Source organism: Pezoporus wallicus, unplaced genomic scaffold, assembly GCF_028554395.1.
Source record: "Pezoporus wallicus isolate ANWC-B61680 ecotype Strahan unplaced genomic scaffold, APGP_CSIRO_Pwel_v1 contig_13497, whole genome shotgun sequence".
NCBI classification, from domain to species: domain Eukaryota; kingdom Metazoa; phylum Chordata; class Aves; order Psittaciformes; family Psittacidae; genus Pezoporus; species Pezoporus wallicus.
The window spans coordinates 76,449-99,896 of record NW_026637151.1 but is presented as its reverse complement, the minus strand read 5'-3'; the positions used below and the strand labels follow the sequence as shown (position 1 = coordinate 99,896).

General features: G+C 45.2%; 1 protein-coding gene across 5 annotated transcripts in view; it reads left to right on the top strand.

The window, feature by feature from the left end:
• Positions 1 to 20,172, top strand: part of LOC130596278 (transcriptional repressor CTCF-like) — a 48,721-nt gene extending 28,549 nt beyond the window's left edge. For all 5 annotated transcript variants that reach the window (XM_057403731.1, XM_057403728.1, XM_057403729.1 and 2 more), the window contains 8 exons: positions 700 to 833; positions 2,292 to 2,412; positions 3,194 to 3,343; positions 4,840 to 5,000; positions 5,430 to 5,612; positions 5,997 to 6,132; positions 17,638 to 17,805; positions 18,708 to 20,172. In XM_057403731.1, coding sequence (XP_057259714.1) covers positions 700 to 833; positions 2,292 to 2,412; positions 3,194 to 3,343; positions 4,840 to 5,000; positions 5,430 to 5,612; positions 5,997 to 6,132; positions 17,638 to 17,805; positions 18,708 to 18,889 — 1,235 coding nt within the window. In that variant the 3' untranslated portion in view covers positions 18,890 to 20,172. The remainder of the gene's footprint in view (positions 1 to 699; positions 834 to 2,291; positions 2,413 to 3,193; positions 3,344 to 4,839; positions 5,001 to 5,429; positions 5,613 to 5,996; positions 6,133 to 17,637; positions 17,806 to 18,707) is intronic.
• Positions 20,173 to 23,448: the final 3,276 nt, after the last annotated feature.

The window sequence follows — 23,448 nt, the reverse complement described above, 5'->3', positions numbered from 1 at the left end:
TTTCTTCCTTATATCCGATCTAAATCTCCCCTGTTTAAGTTTGAACCCAATACCCCTTATCCTATTGCTACAGACTCTAACGAAGAGGACCATGCATTGCTGCTTGTCTCTCATACAAATCAAGTTGTTTGCTGCCTGGCCACAGGTATAAAACTGTTCCTGGGCTTGCTCCAGCATCACTTGTAGTTGTAGAGATGTTCCATTTGTATTGGGTATTTGTGTTCTGAGCTTTGTGTTGCCACTGCTGCTTGCAGAAAACTAAGATGAGAATAAGGAGCTAAACATAAAGGAACTGAAAATAACAAAAAAGGAAAAAAAAGCCATCTTAACCCCAAGGAATAGGTAATAAACTGGACCAATAAAATTTGTGGCTAGGAACTGTAGCACATTTATGTTGCTCCTTACTAAATTTTCTGGCATAAAACTACAGGTAATTGAACTGTAATTAAACTTCAGCTTGTTGTGACCTTATGTCAAAAGAAGTGTGATTCATGTCCCTCATTTTCTCTGTATGCTTATGTCTTATAAATCACCAAGTGATAGAAAAATAAGGGAGCCTTTCCTCACTGAAAGGGTATCATGCTCTATCTAAGATTTTCAGTCCATTACTTAAAATATGGGACAGTTTGGGGTTGTTTTTTTTCCTTTTATCACTAAATCTCAATGTCATTGTCTCCTCTTTCTGCTGCAAACCATTAGGTACTCGCCCTCACAAGTGCCCGGACTGTGACATGGCCTTTGTGACCAGTGGAGAGTTGGTTCGGCATCGCCGCTACAAACATACCCATGAGAAACCATTCAAATGTTCAATGTGTGATTATGCTAGTGTGGAGGTATGTTGGTTGTTACAGCACTGTTACTTCCTTGGAGGCTTTGAAGCTTGTTTACCACCTGTTAGATACTCTGTTCTTAGGCATTTCCTCTTTGATTTGCTTAGAAGGCTCTGAGCAAAAGAACTTATAAATCGGGTTTGTTCTTGAAAGCAAATGGTGAGGTTTCCTCAGTTAATGAGGAAACAGTTTGAGAGCATTTATGCACAGAAATCCTGGTTGATACCCGTTTCCTCCTCGGGGGCGGTAGTTGTCATTGTTTCTTATTTGGCCTTTAAGGTGATTGCAGGAATTACATGCTCTACTGAAACAGGCAGCCATCTCTTCCTGCAACTGGGTGTACTTTCAGACTAGAGGTGCCCTTCCACTTGAGAAATGTACATTCTGCACATAGTCTGTTTATGCCATTAAGGTGACTAGCCAAAGCTAACGAGCCTCAATATTGGTGAAAAGCAGCTTTGCTAATATTGGATGATTGTCACATTTGCTCAGATAAAGAAAGCTTCCTTGAAAATTGTGTTACGCTATGAATGCTTGCCCCTATGCAGTATTGTTCCTTAAGGATAGCTTTTATATTGTGATAGGAAATTTGAGCAAGATGATGAGCAGCATAACTTAAAAAGGGATGTCTGCAGTGGAAGAAGGCTGCAATGGGAGAGCTGGAGTAGGGGCTTGGGGCTTTTTTTCCTACCCACACTGTGGCTGTGGTGCTGTAATTCCAAGCCTTGTGGTTTGAGTGCTGAATAAATTGCGTTGCAGTGGTTTTCATAGTATGCATTGGGAAAGAATAATCAAGTTGTTCCTTCTGTGAGCTCACACTGCGTTTTGTAGACATAAGTTGGTGATAAAGCAGCGTGGTCAAGCTGGAGTTAGAGAATGTCTGAACATTTGTGTTTACGTTGACCTTTGAGCTGGGTTTGTACTTGCTAAATAAAAGCAAGAGAGGAAAGGAATTCAGTCGTTCTGTTGATTGTAGGACTAGATTATTTTTTTTGTTGTTGTTCTTGGTAGGAAATAGATTTATCGTATTCCTCAAAGTAACTGGAACCCAGGGAAGCGCCTGTGGAGAAAAATATCCTGTGCAGGGCACACTGAATCCCTGCAATGTTCCACTGGCTTATGCTTTCCCAGAACACTTTCTTGTGTCTCTCCAGGATACTTTCAAATTTTAACATGTCTTCAGATACTGAGATGGTTAGTAACAGTAAGGTAAACACAGGACTTTAAATCAAGCTGCACTGAGTGTGGGGCAAGCATCAAGCAAGGCTGGGAATGAGGTTGGCAGGTGAAGTAGAGTGGGCAAGAGCATGTGACTCTGCAGTGTGAGAGTGGCATTGAAATGTGTGTTTGGTTTAGTGACAAGGTAAAACCAGACTACCTTAAATTCTTGACTGATTTCTGGTATTTTGGTGATCTGACTTGCTCCTCTCTGCTAACTTCAGTCTTGTTCTTGACTTCCAGGTTAGCAAATTGAAACGTCACATCCGTTCTCACACTGGAGAGCGTCCGTTCCAGTGCAGCTTGTGCAGCTATGCCAGCAGGGATACCTACAAACTGAAGAGGCACATGAGGACCCACTCTGGTATTGATGTCCTGGGGTTTTAGTGTCAGTGCTGAGGCTGTGTACAATGTGTGCTAGCACTTAAGCAGTGAAAGAAATGCTATTTTGTAGTTTAATATTAAACGTTTATAAAGTCTGCATCTGAAGAGAATGCACCATGATTTGTAAGCACTAGTAAATTTGTAATCTGCACTGAGAAATGAGCTTGGAGGGCTCTGATTTCCAGTTTGAGGTGATAAAATACAGGCACTTGTGGTAGGAACAGAAGAAACTTCTATTATCAGTGTTCAGCTTCCAGCAGAATATTATAGCCATTTGCAATTTCATGCATGAGTGTATTTGTAAAAGCATCTCATGCATGTTAGTAAAGACCTGAACTTTTCTTTCAATAGACATAAGGATGGTTTTGGCACAGAATGCTATTGGAGTGCCAGATTAACCATATTGCTAAAATTGGAGGGGTGGGGAGGAAATGCCCTTGCATGTATATATGAGCATTCAGAACCTCTGCCTCCAAAAAACTGATTCCACCTGCTGTCTTCTGGCAGTCTGCATGCAAGTCTTCATGCATTTCTGAGAATAAGGGTAATAATTTAACTAATTTGCTTAAAGACTGAACTTGAGTCTCTTTGCAGGAAGGAGCATGCTGGAGCTAAAACCTCTAGAGAGAGACGCATCATTGAGCTCTTTCTAGAGTTACTATTTCTATCAGCTAGCTGTCTGTTCCAAGTTCTGGGATGTTGTTTGGGGCTTTTTGGTGAGATTTCTTTAATAAAAGTACTTGTGCTATTTTCTTCTGAAGGAGAGAAGCCATATGAATGTTACATCTGCCATGCTCGCTTCACTCAGAGTGGGACCATGAAGATGCACATTTTGCAGAAGCACACGGAGAATGTGGCCAAATTTCACTGTCCTCACTGTGATACTGTTATAGCAAGAAAGAGTGACTTGGGTATGTATCTCACAGATATTCTCCAGAATTAGAGCTTGCATAACCCAACTGCTGTCTCTTCTAACCTAATACTTGTGGTAACTGTACAATATGAAGAACAGGCTTAGATGTGTGGCTGGTAATACAACCTTTCAGCTTGCAGTAGCTGCTGCAAACTGTAAGAACTTTCAGTTTCTTTTCATTCTTTGAAAATGTAGCATGTTTTCCAAGCATACAGGGCAAGCTACTGTTTTCAGCCTATAGATGCAAGGCATTTATTGAACTTGGACTGAGATTACAATTGTATATGGTTTGGGGTCTAAAAAAGCATAAAATCATAGAATGGGTTGGGGTTGGAAGGGACCTTAAAGAACATCTGGTGACCTCCTGCATGTTGAAGGCCATTAAGTTTCATGCAGAGATACTTTCATCAAGCTAAAAGGTTTGAATTAGACCAAACAGTTTAATTTTCCAGGATGTGGAGCTGTGTGCCACAGACAGAGTAGGAGAAACTGAGTTGCCAGAAGAGCCCTGAGTCCTTGCAGTAGGAAGGTCTTGATCTAGTGAACAGTACACAGTGTGATTTCAGCAGGGAAGCTCTCATGTTCTACAAGAAGGTGAAAAATATCATGCCCAGAGCAGCTGTGGAGAAGGAAGAAGACATGATTTGGTATAACTTTGTCTGTAAACGGAACATCACCCAAATAATGGGAAGGCAGGTTCCCTTCCAGTAAAGGCAAGTGTAAATTGCTACAACGAGAAGCAGTTTGAGAGGATGTCAGTCAGTTGATGTCAGGAGCAAATGAGCTGACTTACAACAGGGGAAAACTGATGCTAGCTATGAATTATTCTTCTAATAATGCTTTAATCTACCCTAAGCTACCTTGTGCAGCTGTGGTATGCTCTTAATTGAAGGATTTGAAATAAATTATTAAAACCTCTGTTGGGGATTATCTGGTGGTATCCCTGTTGCCTTCTAGCCCTGTCACTCTGACTTCTAATACTGCAGGAAATCATTTTTTCCCCTGCTGTATTACCTTGCCTCTGGCTGTATCCAGGCAATTCTGATTACTCTTAAGCATAGACAAGGCCCTTAGTGACATAGTTTAGTGGTGGCCTTGGCAGTGCTGGATTAACGGTTGGACTTGATAATCTTAAAGGTCTTTTCCAACCTAGTTGTTTCTATGATTCTATAGCAGTCCACAAGACTCTAGTTTGACGATCGCATGTTATCAAATGCAAGTATTTCATACTAGGACAGATTGTGACTAATAAATCTAGAATCCTGTGGAAAACCTTGATGGAATTTTCCTGCAAGCCCTTTCTGTCGAGAAATTGTTCTTGTTGCTTTTTATTACAAATCTTTTAGGTCTTTAGTTGCATCCTAAATTAACTATTTTACTTTTTTGGCTTAAGCTCAAGAGAATATGGAGGGAAGGTCTCCAAGGGGACTTTAGGCTAATCTTTTGTGTTTAGAAAGCCATGGTGGTTAAAGCCTCTGATTCTTTTGCTTCCAGGTGTCCACTTGCGAAAGCAGCATTCCTACATTGAGCAGGGCAAGAAGTGTCGCTACTGTGATGCCGTGTTCCACGAGCGGTATGCCCTCATACAGCATCAGAAGTCTCACAAGAATGAGAAGCGCTTCAAGTGTGACCAGTGTGATTATGCATGCAGACAGGTAAGCTGGTGGGACTGGTGTTGGAACAGGAGCTGAAAGTAGGAGGTGGAGATATTGGATGTTAAGTTTTACTGGCTGTTAAGTTTGACCAGCTGTCAAGATCAAATTAGCGCTTTAAACCTTTTGAAGGGTATGAAGGGAAAATTCAGTGGCCTTTGCTTCTTGGTGTAGTGCTCCCCTGTAGAGAAATGTCTCCTAAGCTACAATCTTGATGTTCCTGTTGAAAAAGTGATTAGAGTCCATCCAGGATGGAAGTAGCTAGGACTGAATATGCCATCAATCAGGATGATTCTCACATTCCTGTAGAATCATCCTTTTCTTGATATTAAGGAAAAAGTTTCAGCTTCCTTTTAGCTGAAAACTTGCTCTTCTGTATCCATATGTCTTGTGTTCTCAAGCTACTTCTCCCATCTTGCTTGTCCCTGTCAGGAGCGGCACATGGTCATGCACAAACGGACCCATACTGGAGAAAAGCCTTATGCCTGTAGCCATTGTGATAAAACCTTCCGTCAGAAACAGCTCCTCGATATGCACTTCAAACGATACCATGATCCCAACTTTGTCCCTGCTGCCTTTGTCTGTTCCAAGTGTGGCAAAACATTCACTCGCAGGGTAAGGGAATACATGAATTGTAGGTGGAATGGGTGGAATTGGGGTGGAAAGAGGCTTTTAGCCAAGGGGAGTGGAACATGGTTACCCAAAAGGAAAGGTGAGTGAGGTACAGGGCACACAATATTAATCTTTTAAATAGAGCATTTCTTTCAGAGAGGAAAAGATATGGGGAGACCTGGTATACAGAATTAGTACTAGCGCTTATTCACTTTGACATCATAAGCAATGGGAAAATGCAAACTTTATTCATAAAAGTTAATGAAATGAAATTTACCCAAAAAAACGTTATCAGGAATGTGTTTGAAAATACAGAGTCAGAATATCTGATCTTGAATTCAATGCATGTTGTATTTTTTGTTGTGTGTTTAATCTTCTGCTGAGTAGAACACAATGGCCAGACATGCTGATAACTGCTCTGGCCTAGATGGTGGGGAAGGAGAGAATGGAGGAGAAACAAAGAAGGGCAAACGTGGCCGAAAAAGAAAGATGCGGTCTAAGAAAGAAGATTCCTCTGACAGTGGTAAGAAACAGCTCAGTACATTGAGAACTACAGGCATGCGAGTCACTTAATTTGCCTGTTCTGCAGGTTGGCTCTGGCACTTGAAAGGCTTTTATCTAGTTGGCAAGCAGAAAATGATAGTACATGGTCAAGTATGGAGGGTACCATGAAGGTGGTGAGACACTGGAGAATGCATTGCCCCTGTCAGTGTTCAGTGTCAGGCTGGATGGAGCTTGGAGCAACCTGGTCTAGTGGAAGCTGTCTTTACCTGTGGCAGGGGGTTGGAACTGGATGAGCTTTAGGCTCCCTTCCAGCCCAAACCATTCTGTGGTCCTGAGAGGTGGTCCTTAAACTCGCTAAGAAAAGCTGCCTGGAGGTTGATGCCTGGGATCCTGGGCAGGATGGAGGCTTGTTTCAGCAGATATGTGTAATATCATGGCTACTGTAAGCTTCTCTAGAACAGACATGACAAACTGCAGCAGATAGTGATCCCCCTCGCTGCAGTACTGTTTGTGAAGGAAGAACTTGGGCATAGTCCTGAGGGAAAACTTAGTCATGTCTTGAACAGTAAAATCCAAGTAGGGTCTTGAGACCAGCCAGTTCCAAGATGATTCTGCAAAAGCAGTGTTGCTGAGGAATTAGGCTTTCATCTGGAGTGCTTTATGCAGATAATCAAGGAGTGTAGGTTGGAAGAATGGGGATATTTCTGGCTAGAGAATGTGTATCTGAAATTCTTCTGTGGCAAATGGTTTTATAGGATGAGTGTGGTCAAATGGCTTGTGCAAAACTTGACTGACTCCATAGAAATAACATGACTTTAAGCACTTAATTGGTATCACAGACACAGGGTTGGATGGCTCCTATGACTGGAATGTTGGAATGGAAGGTTACAGGCTTTTTAGAAAAGACAGGCCTGGCAGACAGGGAGGGGGAGTCGCTATTCGTGTCAGTGATGGGCTGGAGAGTATGGAACTCTGGGGGCAGGTGAGCAGTCAACAGAGAGCTTGTGGGTCAGGGTCAAAGGGAGAACAGCGATGGGGGACATTATTGTGGGGATCTGTTACAGACCGTCTGACCAAGAGGACTCTGGATGAAGCACTCAATAGAGAGGTAGGATCAGCCTCACGCTCAAAGGCCCTTGTCCTCATGGGGGACTTCAACCACCCTGACATATGTTGGAGGGATGGTACAGCCCAGCAGAAGGAATCCAGGAGGGTCCTCGATTGTGTGGAAGACAACTTCCTTCTGCAAGTAATAGAGGAGCCAACAAGGAGAGGTGCCATGCTTGACCTCATGCTCACCAACAGGAAGGGGCTGGTTGGAAATGTGACGTTCCAGGGCAGCCTTGGATGCAGCGATCATGAGATGGTAGAATTCGAGATCCTCAGGACAGTGAGAAGAGCATGCAGCAAGCTCACTGCTCTGGACTTCAGGAGAGCAGACTTCGGCCTCTTCAGGAACCTGCTTCGGAAGGTTCCATGGGATATAGCCCTAGAGGGCAGGGGGGCCCAAGACTGTTGGTTAATATTCAAGGATCACCTACTATAAGCTCAGGAGTGTTGCTTCCCAACTAGAAGGAAGTGCAGCCGGAGGGCCCGGAAACCTCCTTGGATGGATAGGGAGATGCTGAGGAAACGCTGAAGGAAAAAAGAGGCTTATAAAAGGTGGAAGCAAGGACAGGTGGCCTGGGAAGAATACAGGGATGTTGTCTGGGAAGCTAGGGACCAGGTTAGGAAAGCTAAGGCCCAGTTACAATTAAACTTGGCTAGGGATGTTAAGGATAACAAGAAGGGATTCTATAGGTATGTAGCAAATAAAAGATAGACTAGGGACAAGGTAGGCCCCCTCCGGAAGCTATTGGGAGAACTTGCTACCCTGGATTTGGAGAAGGCTGAGGTTCTTAATGACTTCTTTGCCTTAGTCTTCATTGGCAAAGGCTCTGACCACACCACCCAAGTCTTGGAAGGCAGATGCAGGGACTGTGAGAATGAAGACATTAGGCCCACTGTAGCAGAGCATTTGGTTTGAGACCATCTTAAGAACCTAAACATACACAAGTCCATGGGACCTGATGAAACCCATCTGTGGGTCCTGAAGGACCTGTTGAATGAAGTTCTGTCGTGGTTTAAACCCAGCCGGACAGCTCATTGACTCACTCCCCTCTCCTTTTCCTCCCTCTTTTTTTCTTCCCCCCGAAGAAAAAACGAGTCCGACCCAGAAGACCCCATGTCCTTCCGGGTAACTCCCAGTGACCCCCCCCCACCCCGGGCATGATGTGCTGTGGTATGGAATACATCTTTGGCTAGCTTGGGTCAGGTGTCTTGTCTCTGTTTCCTTCCGGCTTCCCCTCCTCCCTGGCAGAGCATGAGACTCACGAAGTCCTTGGTCAGGGTAAACATTACTTAGTAACAACTGAAAACATTGGTGTTAACAGCACTGTTCCCAGGCTGACAGTTAAAGCACAACGCTGCACCAGCTACCAAGAAGGAGAAAAATTGACTGCTACTGCTAAACCCAGGACAGTATCCACCCCTTATTCCATACCATTCATGTCATGCTCAGATCCCACATTTTCAATATACCATCACTCTCACATATATATACATCCACATATACACACAGACCGAGAGAAAGAGATCATTTGCTTAGTGCATGGACCAATCCCTATAATGCTGCCGAGTCCATTCGGTCCATGATGTCAGGTTCCATCTCTTGTAACAGTCTTTCAGGGCAGGAAAGGCTGTGTGCTGTGTTGGTATACATGAGGAGCTGGGTAAATCAGATCATCCCTCAATTGTTCGAGATCCTGGGACAGTTTTTCCAGAGCTGAGATGATGGAAGGGGTGAGATTGTCTTCGACCTCTCAGAGTTTATGAATCATTTCATCCACTGTTAGTGGTACTGTGTCATTCCAGGTTACTGTTGCCAGTGAATGGGCATATGATGACGGTGCATTCCGTGTAAGTTTTTGCCACATGGGTCGTGTACATTTGATTTCATCTGGGTCTATGGGTATATCCCTGTTATTTGGCTTGATGTGATAGATCATCTCTACGATGGCCGATTCCCTCAGAGACTGGATGCCTTTGTCTAAAGTAGTCCACTTGGCTGAATGACTCATAACATCGTCCTTGTATGGAAACCTTTCTTTCACAGCTGCAAAGAGCCGCCTCCAAAGGCTGAGGGACTTTTTCTCTCTTGCAATTGCTTTGTCAATTCCCCCTTCTCTAGCAAGTGATCCCAGCTGCTTGGCTTCTGTACCTTCTAGTTCATGACCATTGGCCCCATTGTCCCAGCATCGGAGCAACCAGGTGATGATGTGCTCCCCTGGTTGACGGGTAAAATCATTTTGCGTATTCTGTAGCTTGGTTGAGGTCCAAGGTCGAGAAGTAATCTCTTCTTCTTCGTCATGTGATGATGACTCCTGATCAAATGCTGGACCGGGTGGTGAATACATTGTTTCTTCATCTTGCTTCACCTTTCTTGCGTCTTGTTTGGTTTTTCTCTTGCGTACAGGGGCAACCGATATTGGTACCAATTGGTCCTCTGGTTTGGCTGCAGTGATTATCACTGTGGTTTGAGTAGGGACTGTATTTGTTGCTGGGGGTGGTGTAGCTGCTGTGCTTGGAGCTGGGGTAACCGCGCTGTCTGTTGCAGTCCAAGTTTGAGCAGCTGCTGTACTTGCCACTGGGGTAGCTGCGCTGCTCATTGCAACCAGAGTTTGAGTAGAGACTCTACTTGTTGTTGGGGGTGGTGTAGCTGCTGTGCTTGGAGCTGGAGTAGCTGCGCTGACTGTTGCTCTGCTTCCATGGCTGCAACCACCCCCACAGGGCATTTGCCACTATCCATGAGTCACTATACAGATAAAGTACTGGCCATTTTTCTCATTCAGCAATGTCCAGGGCCAGCTGGATGGCTTTCACCTTGGCAAAGTGACTCGATTCGCTCTCTCCTTCAGCACTTCCTGAAACTTGTCGTTGAGGACTCCATACGGCTGCCTTCCATCTCCGTTGCTTTCCCACAATACGGCAGCACCCATCAGTAAAGAAGGCATACTGCTTTTCACTTTCTGACAGTTTATTATATCGTGGGGCCTCTTCAGCACGCATCATCTCCTCCTCTGGTGATATTCCAAAATCTTTGCCCTCTGGCAAGTCCATCCACTTCTAGGATGCCTGGACGATTGGGATTTCCTATTCAATATCGTTGTGTAATTAGTGTGGCCCACTTACTCCATGTAGCATCGGTTGCATGATGTGCAGAGGAGGCCCTGCCTTTGAATATCCAACCCCGCATAGGCAAACAGGGTGCCAGGAGGAGCTGTGCTTCAGTGCCAGTCATTTCTGAAGCAGCTCAAACCCTTTCATAGGCTGCCAGTATCTCTTTCTCAGTGGGAATATAGCTGGCCGCAGACCCTCTGTATCCCCGTCTCCAAAAGCCGCGGGGTCGACCTCAAGTCTCCCATGGAGCTTTCTGCCAGAGGCTCCAGGTAGGACCATTCTCCCCAGCTGTGGTGTAGAGTACATTTTTCACATCTGGCCCTGTCTGGACTGGTCCAAGGGCTACTGCATGAACTATCTCTCGTTTAATTTGTTCAAAAGCTTGTTGCTGCTCAGGGCCCCATTTAAAATCATTCTTCTTCCAGGTCACATGATAGAGAGGGCTTACAATCAAACTATAATTTGGGATGTGCATTCTCCAGAACCCCACAACACCCAAGAAAGCTTGTGTTTCTTTCTTATTAGTTGGTGGAGACATTTCTGTTATCTTGTTGATCACATCTGTGGGGATCTGGCGACATCCATTTTGCCATTTTATTCCCAAAAATTGAATCTTCTGTGCAGGTCCCTTGACCTTACTCCGTTTTATGCCAAAACTGGCTTTCAGCAGGATTGGGATTATTTTCCTCCCTTTCTCAAACTTCTCATGATCTTTAAGGTCCTTTCCAACCTTAACTATTCTGTTTCTGTATTGCCCCACACAATAATGTCATCAGTGTATTGCAGGTGTTCTGGAGCTTGCCCCTGTTCCAGTGCAGTCTGGATCAGTCTATGGCAGATGGTAGGTCTGTGTTTCTACCCCTGGGGCAGTCAGTTCCAAGCGTACTGGATGCCCCTCCAAGTAAAAGCAAACTGTGGCCTGCGCTCTGCTGCCAAAGGAATTGAGAAAAATGCATTGGCAATATCAATCGTGGCATACCCCTTGGCTGCCTTTGACTTTAATTCATACTGAAGTTCTAGCATGTCTGATATGGCAGCACGGTGTTGTGAATTCAGGCCATGATAATCTACTGTTAGTCTCCACTCTCCATTAGACTTTTGCACTGGCCATATTTGGCTACTAAAGGGCGAGCGGGTCCTACTGAGCACTCCTTGGCTCTCTAGTCTACAGATCAGCTGATGGATGGGAATGGGGGAGTCTTGGTTGGCGTGTTATTGCTGCGGGTGCACTGTTGTGGTCGCGATTGGCGCTTGTTCTTTGACTTTTAGCAACCCCACAACAGAAGGATTTTCTGAGAGACCACACAAGGTGGACAGATGCTTCATTTCCTGTGTCTCCAGAGCAGCAACACCAAAAGCCCATTGGTATCCTTTTGGGTCTTTGAAGTACCCTCTCCTGAGGTAGTCTATGTCAAGGATGCATGGAGCCTCTCCCATCAGTCACAATGGGATGCTTTTGCCACTTCTTCCCAGTCAGGCTGATTTCAGCCTCCACTGCAGTCAACTCTTGGGATTCTCCTGTCACCCCAGAAATATGGGTTCCACCCCTTGACAGCTTGATGGCCTCAGGGTACAGTGTGCACTGGTATCTACTAGAGCCTTATACTCCTGTGGGGCTAATGTGCCAGGCCACCTGCTCCACACAGTCCAGTAAACCTGATTGTGCCCTACCTCCACCTGGCTGGAGGCAGGGCCCTTCTAATAGTCATCACAATAGTGGTCACTTAAGTCTTGTACAAAGCAATTAGTCTTACCACAGGAGCTGGATTTAAAATCATCTCTTCCATTCCATCTGGGAACCTGTTCACCAGGGACTGAAGCCACAGCTTTCATGGGATGATCAGCCTTGACCTTTGTTCTCCTCTTCAATTCATGCTTCTTTTCCTCCAGGGCTGAGGTAGGTTTTCTGTTACACTTCCTCATGTCTTTTCTGTGATCCCCCAGGTAAAACCATAGAGTGGCCTGTGGCATGTACCTCCTGTGTCTTCTCTCTCAAGCAGTAGGATGCTTTTTGTTAATAGCTGAGATCTGGATTGGTACATGTGTGGAGCTGGATAGATTGGAGAGATTGTCACTCAGTTTTTTGAACCCCTGGGACAGTTTTTCCATAGCTGAAATGATGGAAGGGGTGAGATTGTCTTCGACTTCTCGGAGTTTATGAATCATTTCATTCACTTTTAGTGGTACTTCGTCAAGCCAAGTTATTGCTGCCAATGAATGGGCATGTGATGATGGTGCACTCCTTGTAAATTTCCGCTACATGGGTCATGTCCATTCGATTTCATCTGGATCTCCAGATACATTCCCGGTATGTGGCCTATGATAGATCATTTATAGAATGGCTACTTCCCTCAGAGACTGGATGCCTTTCTCTAGAGTAGTCCAGTTGGCCGAATGACTCATAACATCGTCTTTGTACAGAAACCTTTCTTTCAGCTGTCTCCAAAGGCTGAGGGACCATTTCTCTTTTGCAATTGCTTTGTCAATTCCCCCTTCCCTAGCAAGTGATCCCAACTGCTTGGCTTCCCTACCTTCTAGTTCGTGACCATCGGCCCCATTGTCCCAGCATCGGAGCAACCAGGTGACGATGTGGTCCCTTGGATGATGCCTGAAATCTTTTCGCATATTCTGTAGTTCAGTTGAGGTCTCGATCAAGAAGTCACCTCTTCTTTTTCCTCTAATCCACATAATAATAACTCTTGTTCGGATGCTGTCCCCACTAGTATGTGTATTGGTTCTTCATCTTTCTTCTCTGTACAGGTTGCTTTTTGTGCCTCTTGTTTGCTTTTCCCCTTGCATAGAGGGGCAACTGATATTGTCATGAATTGGTCCTTTGGTTTAGCTGCAGTGATTATCACAGAATCACAGAATCCCAAGGGTTGGAAGGGACCTCAGAAGATCATCTAGTCCAACCCCCCTGCAAGAGCAGGGTAACCTAGAGTACATCACACAGGAACTTGTCCAGGCGGGCCTTGAATATCTCCAACGTAGGAGACTCCACAACCCCCCTGGGCAACCCGTTCCAGTGCTCCGTCACTCTCACAGTAAAGAAATTTTTCCTGATGTTCACATGGAACCTCCTATGCTCCAGTTTACCCCCATTGCCCCTTGTCCTATCACTGCACATCACTGAAAAAAATCTAGCTCCATCATCCTGACACTCACCCTTTACATATTTGTAAACATTGATGAGGTCACCCCTCAGTCTCCTCCAAGCTAAAGAGACCCAGCTCCCTCAGCCTCCCCTCATAAGGGAGATGTTCCACTCCCTTAATCATCTTTGTGGCTCTGCGCTGGACTCTTTCAAGCAATTCCCTGCCCTTCTTGAACTGAGGGGCCCAGAACTGGACACAATAATCCAGATGCGGCCTCACCAAGGCAGAGTAGAGGGGGAGGAGAACCTCTCTTGACCTACTAACCACAACCTTTCTAATGCACCCTAGGATGCCATTGGCCTTCTTGGCCACAAGGGCACATTGCTGGCTCTTCACCTTTGAAGGTGCTGGATAGTGTTGAAAAGGGCTCTGTAAGCATAGGCCAAGCCCCAGCATATTGCCATGATTTGTCCCTTTCTGGTATAACCAGGATGTCAACACACCTCCTTTAAATGTTTCACTAGTTTTTCCAGATTTTGCAATTGTTCAGTAGTGAAGTTCCAAAGCACTGGAGGGGCCCAGTGGCTTAGATACTTGCCTATATTATCCCCCACACCCTGCCACTCATGACTGTCCAGCCTCGAGGAAAACCTCTTGGTCCTCCTGTATTGTCATCTAATCCTAGACAAGACCCAAACCCAACTCTGCTTAACTTTTGACTTCAGACAAAATGGTTGTGGGTAAAACACATTCTGTATGTGTGCCAACATGCTGATCCCCATCACAATGAGCAGGCAGGTCTCGAGGGTACCCAAAGGCATTCAAAATCTTCAGAACTCTCAAATGATGCTGTAAACGGTCTGGTGGGGGAGCTGGGGGTGTAAGGCAATGTCTTCCTCATAGCTTGACCATCCGAGGAGGGGAAAAAAAGATGTGTAATGGCTAAACACTTCCATTATATACCTCTCAAAGCATAGAGGTGGTGACCACACTGGGAACACAAGCCAGATCAGTTTCATGATCAGTCTATTGTATTACAAGTCTTTGCCATGAAGTACAGTGAAACAAAAACCTTAGCCCTGGCCTGAAAGCCAATAAACACTAACAAAGCAAATAATGGCTCTAAGTAAAGTAGGACATGCTGAAATTCTGAGATGAAGAGCAACAACTTTGAGAGCCAATAAATCAAAATTGTGATGAGTGACTATTAATCTGAAACAATGAATGCTTATTACAAATATGATTAGACACACTCTGGTCAGATCTGTCATTATCTCAACCCTTTGTGCCCCACGTTGGGTGCTACAAAGAGCTGTTGTGGTTTAAGCTCAGCCGGTAACTCAGAACTGCGCAGCCTCTTGCTCACTCCCCCCCTTCTTTCTTCCCCCGCTCCCAGAGGGATGGGGAGGAGAATCGAAAGAATATAACTCCCACAGGTTGAGATAAGAACAATCCAGTAACTAAGGTATAATGTGAAACTACTACTGCTATCACCAATAATAATAATGTTAAGGGAAATAACATAGGAAGAGAACATAACCACTCACCACCCACTAACTGATACCCAGCCTGACTTGAACAGCGATCTAGCCCTTCTTGGGTAATTACCCCCAGTTTATATACTGGGCATGATGTGCTGTGGTATGTAATGCCTCTTGGTTAGTTTGAGTCAGGTGTCCTGTTTCTGCTTCCTCCTGGCAGAGCATGAGACTCATAAAGTCCTTGGTCAAAGTAAAGATTACTTAGCAAGACCTAAAAACATTAGTGTTATCAGTGTTGTTCCCAGGCTGAAAGTCAAAAACACAGCACTGCACCAGCTACTAAGAAGGAGAAAAATGACTGCTATAGCTGAAACCCAGGACAGAGGCAACAAGTAAAATAACTGCCTTGATAGAAGGTAGTTTAAAATGTGGGATTCTGCGGTATCTAAGTTTTAATATGTGATTTGTGGGCTTTTTGGGAGGCTAGCTTATTCTGAAACCCTGAATCTTGTTTAGTTGATAAGGTGTGGATTCAGAACAGTGGTTCATGATTGTGGCTTAGACTCTGTGACAGAGAGAATCCCTTCAGTCTCAGATGGGTTGGCAAGTCTGGGTTGACTTTCTCGGGAACCATTTGATCCACATGAAAAGCTGGGTAGTGTGAGCTGGGTAGTGTTAAGGAAGAGCTCCTAACCAGGTTCCCAGGAGAATTGCATTATCCAGGGTTGTGTTTAGATCTGTGGTTTCATGTGTTTTGGCAACTGCTAAATATCTAGAAGTGGTGAGTAAGGCTATGACACAAGAGACCCACCCTATGGTGATGGGAAATGGCAAATAATGTGTTTGTTTCCCATCTGGGGGGGACTTAAAATGTTTCCCAATATTTGATAGTCAGGTGATAGACCTTGAGTTGAGAGGGCAGTGTAACGAAGCCATGAGAAACTCATAAACAGTTGGGGAATATTCCTTGGGTGACTGTAAAATAATGCAGCATGTACATCCCTCAGTGTACAGAAGGGACAGTTTTTGGGGGAGGGTTGGTCCCCTTTAGTCAGATAAACAGAAGTGTGCCTTTTGCAGTGGCTCTTCTGTTCACGGGACACCTTTACAAATGTAAGGGCCATTCTTTTGCTGTCCAAACAATATTATCTTATTCAACACCTCTTTCAGCTTTTTGTCTGCTTTGGTTTTGCCCCAGGCATTCTGAACACATCAGTGGTGCTAACCTAGTAGCTTTCAGGAGTCTTCTGAAGAATAAAGGGTAGAGTACTAAGCTCAGTGAACAACATAAAAGTTGTTACAACCCCACAGCTTGCCATGAGGACTTTTGGAATTGGCTCCAAAATGCACTGAGGTGCAGAGTTGGATGTGAATGGGAGCTGCCATCACAAAGTCTTTGAGTAGTCAGGGCATTGTAAAATACTCTGTGTTAGATCCATCCTGCCTCTGAAGAGTGGTCTTGGGGAAGAGCCTCTTGGCCGCTGAGGTTGGTGAGCAGTATGTTGATAACCCTGGGAAGCATGGTGCATAGTCTTCAGGCTTGGACTCAGCCATAATGCTGAACAACTCCCAGTTTTGTGTGGTTCTGCCGTAGTCTGCTTGAGATTTTGAGGTCTTGGACAGAAGTCCTGGTGTCTGGGAGCTGCTACCCTGTTTTCCTATCTTAATGGACTGAAATATGTCATTGTCATTTATAGGATCATAGAATCACAGACTGGTTTGGGTTGGAAAGGACCTTAAGGTCATCTAGTTCCACCCCCCCTGCCATAGGCAGGAACGCCTCACACTAGACCGTGTCATCCAAAGCTCTGCCCAACCTGGCCTTGAACACTGACAGGGATGGAGCATTTATCAGTTCTTTGGGCAACTTGTTCCAGTGCCTCACCACTCTCAGAATAAAGAACTTTTTCCTTATATCTTATCTGAACTTCCCCTGTTTAAGTTTAAACCCATCACTACTTATCATATCGCTGCAGTCCCTGATGAAGAGTTTCTTGAGGGCTAGGAGACATGCTCTTGCATTCCTTGAGTTCTAGTGTTTCATAGAGAGACTGCAGTGACTGCTACTACTATTTATGTAACTGGCCCCTTTTATTCTCTTGCCCCTCCATTTTCCCCCACACTTACTCTTCTCCAAATCACCTCAGCCCATAAGTGTGATCCAGTACTGCCTTTTCCCTGCACCCTGTTGTGTCCCACCCCCAGCCAGCAGCTCTCCCATACCTCTTCATCTGAAATGTGATCTGGAGAACTGCTTGTAGTGGGATTCACACCTGGATGCTGGAGCTGATGGCTCTCCTGGGAGATGCTTGTTCCTCAGAAGTGGTTGCACCTGCCATTATTCACCCCTCTGCTCTTCTGGGTTGTGCAGGTGGAACTTTGGGCTGATGGCTCCTCTGATTGGCCTGGGAGTAGCCTGGAAGTATATTACTTGGTACCCCTCCTGCTATTGCCTCTCCAAGCTCCTTTGTGGATGTGCAGAGGAGTTGTTTTCACATAACCTAACATAATTCTGTTTACTTTTGCTTTCTGAAGTTCAGCTTGCTCTCTCTAATGTGAGGGTAACCGACTAATAGTCTGTGCCACCAGCTTCTCCTCAAAGGTCTTGGTTGCTGCCTTTCTTATCAGAGTTGACTCTTTTTGGATGAGGATTTGATGGTGCTTCTCTGTAGATGGATGGTTTCATTCTTGTTTAAGCTGAAGACTTACCTGATATAACTTTTCTTACAGAGGAGAATGCTGAACCAGATTTGGATGATAATGAAGATGAGGAGGAGACAGCGGTAGAAATTGAGGCTGAACCAGAAGTTGAGCAAGAGGCTCCTGCACCACCTCCTAGTAAGAAACGAAGAGGAAGACCACCAGGCAAAGCTGCCACCCAACCAAAACAATCCCAGCGTAAGTCACCAACCGAAGCCGATGTTACGCTGCTTGCTTGAGCTGCCTTTTCCTTGGATTTAGCAGTTCTTGTAGGAGAACTGCTTCCCAAGATGATTATTTAAAAAGTAGGTAACTGTACTTGTCTCTGCTTTGCTAAGAACTCACCTTCCATGTGAAATCTGTTGCAAGGGTTTCCTAGTCATGAGGGAACATAGACACTATGTTAAAAGGAGAGGACTTTTTTTTTTTTTTCCCCCCTGTTAGGAAAACAAGGACTGGACTACCTGTGGGCACTTCTGTAGGTATTACCCCAAACCAACATGCTTCAGGCCTGTAGTTCTAAGCACAGTGTCAGTGCAGATGTTGTTTCAACTCTGCAGAGCTTTTTCTGTAAAGCTAGACATCTGTAACTGCAAAGCCTGAGTAAATGAATTCTAGGAACAAAGCAGGAAGGGCAAATTTTTTCCTTTGAGGGGTAAGGATTTCCCCAGTGGCTTGTTTGGCTGCTCAGTGCTCACTAAGTATGGCCTGTGTCCTTCCTGGAATTACAGTTTATGCTGAATTCATCACTAGATTCCCCTGAATTTGAAGTTTTGCTTTATGCCCATACATTGCTATGCTCTTGTTTGTTGATTACTCTATAAAATCCATTGTCTGAATAATGCCTTAATATCAAAAGGCATACTGGAACTGTTGTAGTGGTGGCACATCTTCATACAGGGGCAAGAAAAAAATAGACACTTGATGCTTGGATGAATGAGGTGGGTTGAATCACTTGCCATTGATGTAGGAATGCGAGTTGTGGGCCTTTCCACAGAAGAGTCTTAACTTTCTACTGAGAAGTTATCTGGTAAGGGTTGCAGGCCAGCTGTAAAAAACCTGTTGTTCCCCCCTCCCCCCTTTGTGTTCTGTCCTTCTAGCTGCAGCAATCATTCAAGTTGAAGACCAGAACACTGGTGAAATTGAAAATATTATAGTTGAAGTAAAGAAAGAACCTGGTACGGAAACAGTAGAGGAAGAGGAGGAAGCTCAGCCTGCTGTAGTGGAAGCTCCCAATGGAGACATCACTCCTGAGATGATTCTTAGCATGATGGACCGGTGATGGAGGAAGACAACATTGGCTGACTGAACTGGCCTGGGCTGTGTTTAAGCGGCTCAAATCTATTTTTTCCTTTTATCTTTTTTTTGGCTTTGGGAAATGCATCATTTTAGACCATTTTACCAAACATACTGGGAAATAAAAAGTTCAAAATGATGTTAGAATGTGATTTAACTAGAACTTGCTTTTTTTGGTTATCATTACAGGATCATGGAATGTTAGGAAATACTTTGGAAATACTTTCCTGTGAGATGCTTGATTTAATTTTGTTCTGAACTGCATTGTAAAGCTGGTCCAAAGGCTGTGGGTACATGCACCAAGTTTTAATACACAAAAGCAGAAGCCTTGACTAGAGTATGTGGTAAACCACTCTGGACTTGGGAGGGTTATAGACTTTTAAAATGGTTTTTGCTTTTCCCCAAGTCGGCTGCACATGGTAATTTTGGCATGCTCCAACTGGTTTCTGTCCTTACTATGCTTTGCTTTCTGCAAAGCATTTCTGTAATGGTCAAGCTTGTAAATAACTTTATTTTTTACATTTTGATCTTTTTCCATTAAGAGGTATGCAAAAATGTAGTTTAAATAAACCCCAGTATTTTAATTCATTTCAAACTAAGTGACAAAAGAAATTGATAGGGTGTAAATGTTTGAAAAGCTGTTGATAACCAGTTGTGTAGAGAAGAGATATACCCAGACTATTGCTTGCAGACCAAGAGAAACCCCACACCTGAAATATGGTTTTGAAGCACACAGAAGTGGCATTTGGAACATGTATAATTAACCTTTTTGAGTTCTAATTTCATTACTATGTTTTCTTTGCTCTATCTTGTAGTTGTTTTTTGTGTTTATGAATCCTATGTTAAGGCAGAAGTGGTGATTTCTAAGTGGGTCACTGCAGCCCTCCAAACTTGGGCCAGGAAATTTTAATAGGTCAGTAATTCCACATTTTTGGATCTCTTGATAAAGATAAAAAGGAATAATGTGAAATACAAATGATGCCTGTATATGAACCATCACATGTTAAAATATGTAAGCTTTTTATAGAGCCTCAGTCTTGCTGATTTCAAACAAATTTTTCTTTTACGTATTGCTTTTAAGAGAGCTATCAGTTTAGCTATCAGACTCTAGGTTGATGCATTTTTGTACTTAGCTGTACTGTGTGATATTTTTCATTATTTTAGGAAGCCAACATGGGGAATAAAAAATAGCTATAAAATATGTAACGGGGTTTGAAAGCTGGGAAGGAGAATATACTGCTGTACAGCTAATAAATAATAACGGATTAACATGTGTGCTCACTGCCTGCTTTCTTTGTGGCTGTTCAGGGTGACCAGCCCAGCCTCACCATCTTGCACCAGGCATCTGCAAGGGGAGACCATACCTGGCAGTGTTCAAGGCCAGGTTGGACAGGGCTTGGAACAACTTGGTCTAGTGGAAGGTGTCTCTGCCCATGGCAGGGAGTTGGAACTGGATGAGCTTTAAGCTCCCTTCCAGCCCAAACCATTCTATGGTCCTGAGAGATGGTCCTTAAATTCACCAATAAAAACTGCCTGAAGGTTGATGCCTGGGATCCTGGGCAGGATGGAGGCTTGATTCAACAGGTGGGTGAGGTAAATGTCAGGGCTGCTTCTGCAAGGAAGGATAAATCCTCACACACTTTCTCAGTTGGACAAGGACTTTGTGTACTCAGAAGCTCAAAGATGTTTCAGACAGAGGCAGTGCGCTGGAGGAGATGTGATTTTGGGGAAGTCTAGAGTGAGGGAGGCTTTGTGGTGAGATGGAAAATGAAAGGTGACCTCAGAGCTGTAGGAGTGTCACCATCATCTCTTAAACACCATAGCTCAACCCACTGCTGACAAGTGGGGCATGAAGGATGCTGCAGTGGCTTTTGTTTGGCTTCGTTTTAACTGGTGACTTGTGATGGTGCCCCAAGGAGGTATCATGCATGCTCTGGCAGAGGTGTCTCATGGTCTGCATGAGCACTGCTGCAAGACCTCTGTCCATAGCAGCTTGTGCTGCTGTACCCAGGTCTGAGTGACCACAAGGGTGGTGTTTCCAGCTGTCTGTGTTCAGAGGGATGGTGGGCTGAAGAGAGCCTGTGAGGTCTACTTGTCCAAGGACCACAAGTGTGGTTGATTCTAAGTAGTCCTTGGCAGCTCCTACCCTGCCAGACACAGCCCACAGCTGAGGCAGCACTGGGGAAAAGAGGCCGGTTTCCAAAGGGGAGCACTGATGGCTTGTCTTGTGCCACTGGAGGAAACCATTTCTAAGTAGCATTTTATTGTGGACTGCTTTTTGAACCTTCTCCAGAGACCCAAGCAAGGGTTTAGTGGGGATGGGAGCACTCACCCTGTGGTCATTGTCTTTTTTTGTGCAGCTTGGTGTGTTACTTGGTGGTCTGCTCAGTTGACTTGGTGCTTGGAGTTGGGCCAGGTATCTCTTGCAGGCTTCTGGTTTGTCCTCGGTGGAGCTGCTCTGGAGATGCAGAGCAATGTCCTAGCCTCTGCTTCTGAGGATGTAAATCCAGGGCAGTGGTTCAAGCCTGAATGTGGATGCAGACAGAGCATCCCTGCTCAAGCCCAGTGCTGGAAAAGCTGTGCCATGTGTCCTGGACCATGAGGGAAAAGCCAGGGCTAGTGTGGATCCAGGGAGCATTGCTGCTTTAGCCAATTGCTTTGCCTGGCTTCTATTTCTGGTGCTTGGGCTGCTCTCCTGAGGCCGTGCTGGAGAATGACATCAGGATGGAGAGGGGCTGAAACCAGCTCTATGTGACTGCTGTAGCCTGCCAGAGGCTTGTTTAGCTTCCAGAAGTTGAACTCCCTGGGTTAGAAGGACCAACCCCTCTCACATTACTGAACAGGGGTCCAAGCCTGCTTCTTCAGCCAGTGTCAGACTGAGGTTTTGCTGGTGCCAACCATGGTGTGCTTTCTTCTGCCTCATTGCAGGAAAAACTAACAGCATCTACTCCTTTATCTTCGTGTCATTGTAGCAGATGATTCTTAAGGTGAAAAGAGGGTGATTGTAGATCAGGGACAAGTTAGGGAGACTAGGGCAGGGAGGCCTCTGAGAGCTGGAGGACACAGGGACACCCTTGCAGAGCAGCTGGTGTTTCCCAAGCTGTCAGACTCCTGCAAGGCTTGGGGAAGGTGGGCACAATCCAAACTGGTGCTGACATGACCAGGCTCATGGACTCAACTGTCCTACACTATCCTAAACTGGGCTGGTAGGAGTAGGGCAAGAGCTGCGGTGGGTTTGCTCATCTGAGCACGTGTTTGAGAGCAACATGGACCACAGCTATGTAAAACCCAAGGAGGTCTTCAGCAAGAAGTCAGGCAAGTGTGATAGGCAACCAATGTTGGACTTGGAGAAGCATGTGAAGGACAGAAAGAACAGTTTCTCTATTAAGAAGGGCTTCAGCAGCAGCAGCAGGGAGGCTTTGGAAAAATGCAAGCCTGCTCCATAGTGGAGCAGGGGACTTGGTGGCAAAGGACATGAAAAAGGCCAAGGTACTTGCTGCTGCTCTTGCCTTGATTTTTTGGCTGGTGAGGTCTGTCTTCAGGCATCCCAGGGCCCAAGCCTCATGCCAGCCTCTGATGGAAGCATTTGAAGGTGCTGAGAAAACCAGCCAGTGTCATCAGACACTCATCTTTGAAAAGTCCTGGTGATCTGGGGAGGTTTGTGACACCTGGAAAAGGCATTTGTCCCATCCATCTTCAAGAAGGGTAAGGAAGATCTGGGGAACTGCCCCATTGTATTCTCCAAGGAGATGGCTGGCTGTGTAGACAAGGAGAGAGCAGCGAATATTCATCTGGACTTCAGCAAGGCTTTTGACAGTCTCCTGTGATATTTTTATAGCAGAATTGAAGATGTTGGAGCTGGAAAACAGGATTACTGGCTGTATGGAAAATTGGTTGGGCTGCCATGTTCAGTGTGGTCAGCAGTATGATGTCTGACTGATGCTGGTTGTTCATGTTACTCAAGGATCACTTGTATGGCCAACTGGTCCCATCTTAGCTTCCCAGTGCAAGAAACTAGTGAGAGGGTGGCTGAGCCCCACTGAGGGCCCAGGGCAGTTCCCACTGTGGCACAACACTGGCAAGGAGAGGCCATGGGAGACCAGCCTGGAGGAGAGAAAGTGAGGGGGGACCTCACTGCTGTCTGTAAATAGCTGATGGGAGAGTGTGGAGAAGATCGAGCCAAACCCTTTTAGGTGTCAGTGAGAGGGCAAGAGGCAATGGAGACACTGGAGCAGAGGAAATTCCAGCTCAAATTCAGGAGAACCTTTGTCACTGTAAGTGTGGTCAAACATTGGAAAAGGTACTCAGAGAGGCTGTGGGGTCTCCATCCTTGGAGATGTTCTGATCTCACCTAAGCATGGCCCTGAGCAGTCAAACTGGCAGAGGGTTGGACCCAGAGGTGACCACAAGCCAACACTGCTCAAGGAGTTTGTAGGTGCTTGAAAGCCATGGGAGAAGCTGTCACTGTGAGAGCACCCAGGACATGGGCACTGGGAGGACTCCTAGCCCAGGTCAGTGCAGCATGGAAACATCTGGGCCGGGTGG